The 5000-nt window shown below is 51.0% G+C and overlaps 1 protein-coding gene across 4 annotated transcripts in view; it reads left to right on the top strand.

Moving 5' to 3' along the window:
* The window catches only part of ndrg4 (NDRG family member 4), a 43885-nt gene that overhangs the window by 22217 nt on the left and 16668 nt on the right, over nt 1–5000 (top strand). For all 4 annotated transcript variants that reach the window (XM_036535842.1, XM_036535843.1, XM_036535845.1 and 1 more), the window contains one exon: nt 1528–1633. In XM_036535842.1, coding sequence (XP_036391735.1) covers nt 1528–1633 — 106 coding nt within the window. The remainder of the gene's footprint in view (nt 1–1527; nt 1634–5000) is intronic.

Below are 5000 nucleotides of genomic sequence, written 5' to 3' on the forward strand. Positions count from 1 at the left end.
GCCTAGCGCTAACGAGCAGGGATGCTAATAACCGGAAGGTCGCCGGTTCGATTCCCCAGCTGTGTAAGCGGCTCTGGATAAGAGCTAACGCTAAACGCTAACAGCGTAACGTAATAATGAGTGTGTAGTGCACTGTGTCAATGTTAAGTGTGTAATTCTCTATGTAGCTGATAAGCGTGTAGCTCTGTTAGCAGGTGCTACGTGTGTAGCTCTGTTAGCAGGTGCTAAGTGTGTAGCTCTGTCAGCAGGTGCTAAGTGTGTAGCTCTGTCAGCAGGTGCTAAGTGTGTAGCTCTGTCAGCAGGTGCTAAGTGTGTAGCTCTGTTAGCGGGCGGTGAGTGTGTAGCTTTGTTAGCAGGTGCTAAGTGTGTAGCTCTATTAGCAGGGGGTGAGTGTGTAGCTCTGTTAGCAGGGGGTGAGTGTGTAGCTCTGTTAGCAGGCGGTGATTGTGTAGCTCTGTTAGCGAGCGGTGAGTGTGTAGCTCTGTTAGTGAGCGGTGAGTGTGTAGCTCTGTTAGCAGGTGCTAAGTGTGTAGCTCTGTTAGCAGGCGGTGAGTGTGTAGCTCTGTTAGCAGGTGCTAAGTGTGTAGCTCTGTTAGCAGGCGGTGAGTGTGTAGCTCTGTTAGCAGGCAGTGAGTGTGTAGTTCTGTTAGCGAGCGGTGAGTGTGTAGCTCTGTTAGCGAGCGGTGAGTGTGTAGCTCTGTTAGCAGGTGTTAAGTGCGTAGTTCTGTCAGCGGGCGGTGAGTGTGTAGCTCTGTTAGCAGGTGCTAAGTGTGTAGCTCTGTTAGCAGGCGGTGAGTGTGTAGCTCTGTTAGCGAGCGGTGAGTGTGTAGTTCTGTTAGCAGGCGGTGAGTGTGTAGCTCTGTTAGCAGGCGGTGAGTGTGTAGTTCTGTTAGCAGGCGGTGAGTGTGTAGCTCTGTTAGCGAGCGGTGAGTGTGTAGCTCTGTTAGCGAGCGGTGAGTGTGTAGCTCTGTTAGCAGGTGGTGAGTGTGTAGCTCTGTTAGCAGGCGGTGAGTGTGTAGTTCTGTTAGCAGGCGGTGAGTGTGTAGCTCTGTTAGCGAGCGGTGAGTGTGTAGCTCTGTTAGCGAGCGGTGAGTGTGTAGCTCTGTTAGCGAGCGGTGAGTGTGTAGCTCTGTTAGCAGGTGGTGAGTGTGTAGCTCTGTTAGCGAGCGGTGAGTGTGTAGCTCTGTTAGCAGGCAGTGAGTGTGTAGTTCTGTTAGCGAGCGGTGAGTGTGTAGCTCTGTTAGCAGGCGGTGAGTGTGTAGCTCTGTTAGCGAGCGGTGAGTGTGTAGCTCTGTTAGCGAGCGGTGAGTGTGTAGCTCTGTTAGTGAGCAGTGAGTGTGTAGCTCTGTTAGCGAGCGGTGAGTGTGTAGTTCTGTTAGCAGGCGGTGAGTGTGTAGCTCTGTTAGTGAGCAGTGAGTGTGTAGCTCTGTTAGCAGGCGCTAAGTGTGTAGCTCTCTTAGCCGCGCCCCCGGTGAGTCCCGACCCCGCGGCCTCCTGGCTAACGCTCTGCCTCCGTGTCCCGCGCAGGAGCACGACATCGACACGCCCTACGGGATGCTCCACGTGGTGATCCGGGGCGCGCCCAAGGGGAACCGGCCCGCCATCCTCACCTACCACGACGTGGGGCTCAACCGTGAGTAGCGCTAAACGCTAACAATGTAACGTAACGCAATGAGCAGGGGCTAAACGCTAATAATGTAATGCAATGAGCAGGGGCTAAACGCTAATAATGTAATGTAATGTAATGAGCAGGGGCTAAACGCTAATAATGTAATGTAATGTAAAGAGTAGTGGCTAAACGCTAATAATGTAATGTGACGTAATGAGCAGGGGCTAAACGCTAATAGTGTAATGTAATGAGCAGGGGCTAAACACTAATAATGTAATGTAACAGGACTACATTTCCCATGATGCTAAACGCTAATAATATAATGTAATGCAATGTAATGAGCAGGGGCTAAACGCTAATAATGTAATGTAATGTAATGAGCAGGGGCTAAACGCTAATAATGTAATGTAATGAGCAGGGGCTAAACGCTAATAATATAATGTAATGTAATGAGCAGGGGCTAAACGCTAATAATGTAATGTAATGTAAAGAGCAGGGGCTAAACGCTAATAATGTAATGTAATGAGTAGGGGCTAAAGGCTAATAATGTAATGTAATGTAATGAGCAGGGGCTAAACGCTAATAATGTAATGTAATGAGCAGGGGCTAAACGCTAACAATGCAATGTAATGTGACGGGACTACATTTCCCATGATGCTAGGCGCTAACGATGTAACCGGCTGGGTTCTGGTATGTAATGTATGTGTGACCCTGACAGATGGCGGTTTATCTGCTTGTCTGTGTGCCGGGCTGACTTCTGAGCCGGTTCAGGTTTGGTTCGAACTCCCTCCGGCACTTACAGCGGTACGGGACGGGTTCCTAACCCTGACCCTAACCCTTACAGCGGTACGGGACGGGTTCCTAACCCTGACCCTAAGGCTAACCCTAACTCTGACCCTTACAGCGGTACGGGACGGGTTCGTAACCCTAACGCTAACTCTGACCCTAGCCCTTGCAGCGGTACGGGACGGGTTCCTAACCCTGAGAAGTATCTGTTTATCCGTTTGCTTGTGACCCGGTTTCTGAGAGCCGATCCCTCCTTTTAACCCGAAATATGTCATCGCACCCCCAAAACCGGGTGTGCATAGGCCCTCTCCCTCTCACTCTCTCTCTCTATCCTCTCTCTCTCTCTCCCTCTCCCTCTCCCTCTCTCTCTCTCCCTCTCTCTCTCTATCCTCTCTCTCTCTCTGTCTCTCCCTCTCTCTCTCTCCCTCTCTCTCTCTCCCTCTCTCTCTCTCCCTCTCTCTCTCTATCCTCTCTCTCTCTCTGTCTCTCCCTCTCTCTCTCTATCCTCTCCCTCTCCCTCTCCCTCTCTCTCTCTGTCTCTCCCTCTCTCTCTCTCCCTCTCTCTCTCTATCCTCTCTCTCTCTCTGTCTCTCCCTCTCTCTCTCTATCCTCTCCCTCTCTCTCTCTCTCTATCCTATCTCTCTCTCCCTCTCTCTCTCTCCCTCTTCCTCTCTCTCTCTCTCTCTCTCTCCCTCTCTCTCTCTCTCTCTATCCTCTCTCTCTCCCTCTCTCCCTCTCCCTCTCTCTCTCTCTCTCTCTCTCTCTCTATCCTCTCCCTCTCCCTCTCCCTCTCTCTCTCTCTCTATCCTCTCTCTCTCTCCCTCTCTCTCTCTCCCTCTTCCTCTCTCTCTCTCTCTCTCTCTCCCTCTCTCTCTCTCTCTATCCTCTCTCTCTCTCTCTCTTCCTCTCTCTCTCTCTCTCTCTCTCTCTTTCTCTCTTTCTTTCTCTCTCTCTCTCTCTCTCTCTCTCTCTCTCTCTTTCTCTCCTTCTCTCTTTCTTTCTCTCTCTCTGTCTCTCCCTCTCTCTCTCTCTCCTCTCTTTCTTTCTTTCTCTCCTTCTCTCTCTCCCTCCCCCCCCCTCCTTCCAGGGCAAAACAGGGGACAGCAGAATGTAGGTCAGAAAAACATCTCCCATCATGCCGAGGGGCGGGGGGAGAGAGAGAGAGAGAGAGAGAGAGAGAGGGAGGGAGGGACGGAGGGATGGGGGGATGGGAGGGAGGAGTTTCTCTGCAGTCTCTCCGCAGTGGAGGGGTGTTTAGCATTCGCCGGCGGTCGCTGCGGCGATGCGGACCTCGGCGGGAGGGGGGGGGGGGGGGGGGGGTAGTGATGGAGAGAGAGGGAGAGAGAGCATTGGGATGGAGAGATAGAAAAAAGGGAGTGGTAGAGATGGAGAGAGAGAGAGAGACAGAGAGGTACAGAGAGGAGAGATAGATATAGAGAGAAGGAGAAGGAGAGAGAGAGAGAGAGAGAGGGAGAGAGAAAGGGAGAGAGAGAGAGAGAGAGAGAGAAGGAGAGGGGGAGGAAGGAAATGACAGTTAGGCAGAGGTAGAGGAGAGAAAGAGGGAGGTAAAGAGAGACAGAGGAAGGTATAGAGAGAGAGAGAGGGAGAGAGAAAGGGAGGGAGAGAGAGGGAGGAGTGTGACAGACAGATGGTGTGTTTGTAGGCCAGAGAGAGTAACTGGAGCGAAAGAGACTCACGCACACACACACACACTCACAGAGAGAGAGAAACACACACACACACACTCACAGAGAGAGAGAAACACACACACTCACAGAGAGAGAGAAACACACTCACACACACACAGAGAGAGAAACACACACACACACACACACACACTCACAGAGAGAGAAACACACACACACACTCACAGAGAGAGAGAAACACACACACACACACTCACAGAGAGAGAGAAACATACACACACACACACTCACAGAGAGAGAAACACACACACACACTCACACTCACAGAGAGAGAAACACACACACACTCACACTCACAGAGAGAGAGAAACACACACACACACCCACAGAGAGAGAGAAACACACACACACACCCACAGAGAGAGAGAAACACACACACACACCCACAGAGAGAGAGAAACACACTCACACACTCACACTCACAGAGAGAGAGAAACACACACACACACACTCACAGAGAGAGAGAAACACACACACACACTCACAGAGAGAGAGAAACACACACACACACACTCACAGAGAGAGAGAAACACACACACACTCACAGAGAGAGAGAAACACACACACACACTCACAGAGAGAGAGAAACACACACACACACACACTCACAGAGAGAGAGAAACACACACACACACTCACACTCACAGAGAGAGAGAAACACACACACACACCCACAGAGAGAGAGAAACACACACACACACACTCACAGAGAGAGAGAAACACACACACACACACACTCACAGAGAGAGAGAAACACACACACACACACACACACACTCACAGAGAGAGAGAAACACACACACACACACTCACACAGAGAGAGAGAAACACACACACACTCACACAGAGAGAGAGAAACACTCACACACACTCACAGAGAGAGAGAAACACACACACAC

Source organism: Megalops cyprinoides, chromosome 8 (assembly GCF_013368585.1).
Source record: "Megalops cyprinoides isolate fMegCyp1 chromosome 8, fMegCyp1.pri, whole genome shotgun sequence".
Classification (NCBI taxonomy): Eukaryota; Metazoa; Chordata; class Actinopteri; order Elopiformes; family Megalopidae; genus Megalops; species Megalops cyprinoides.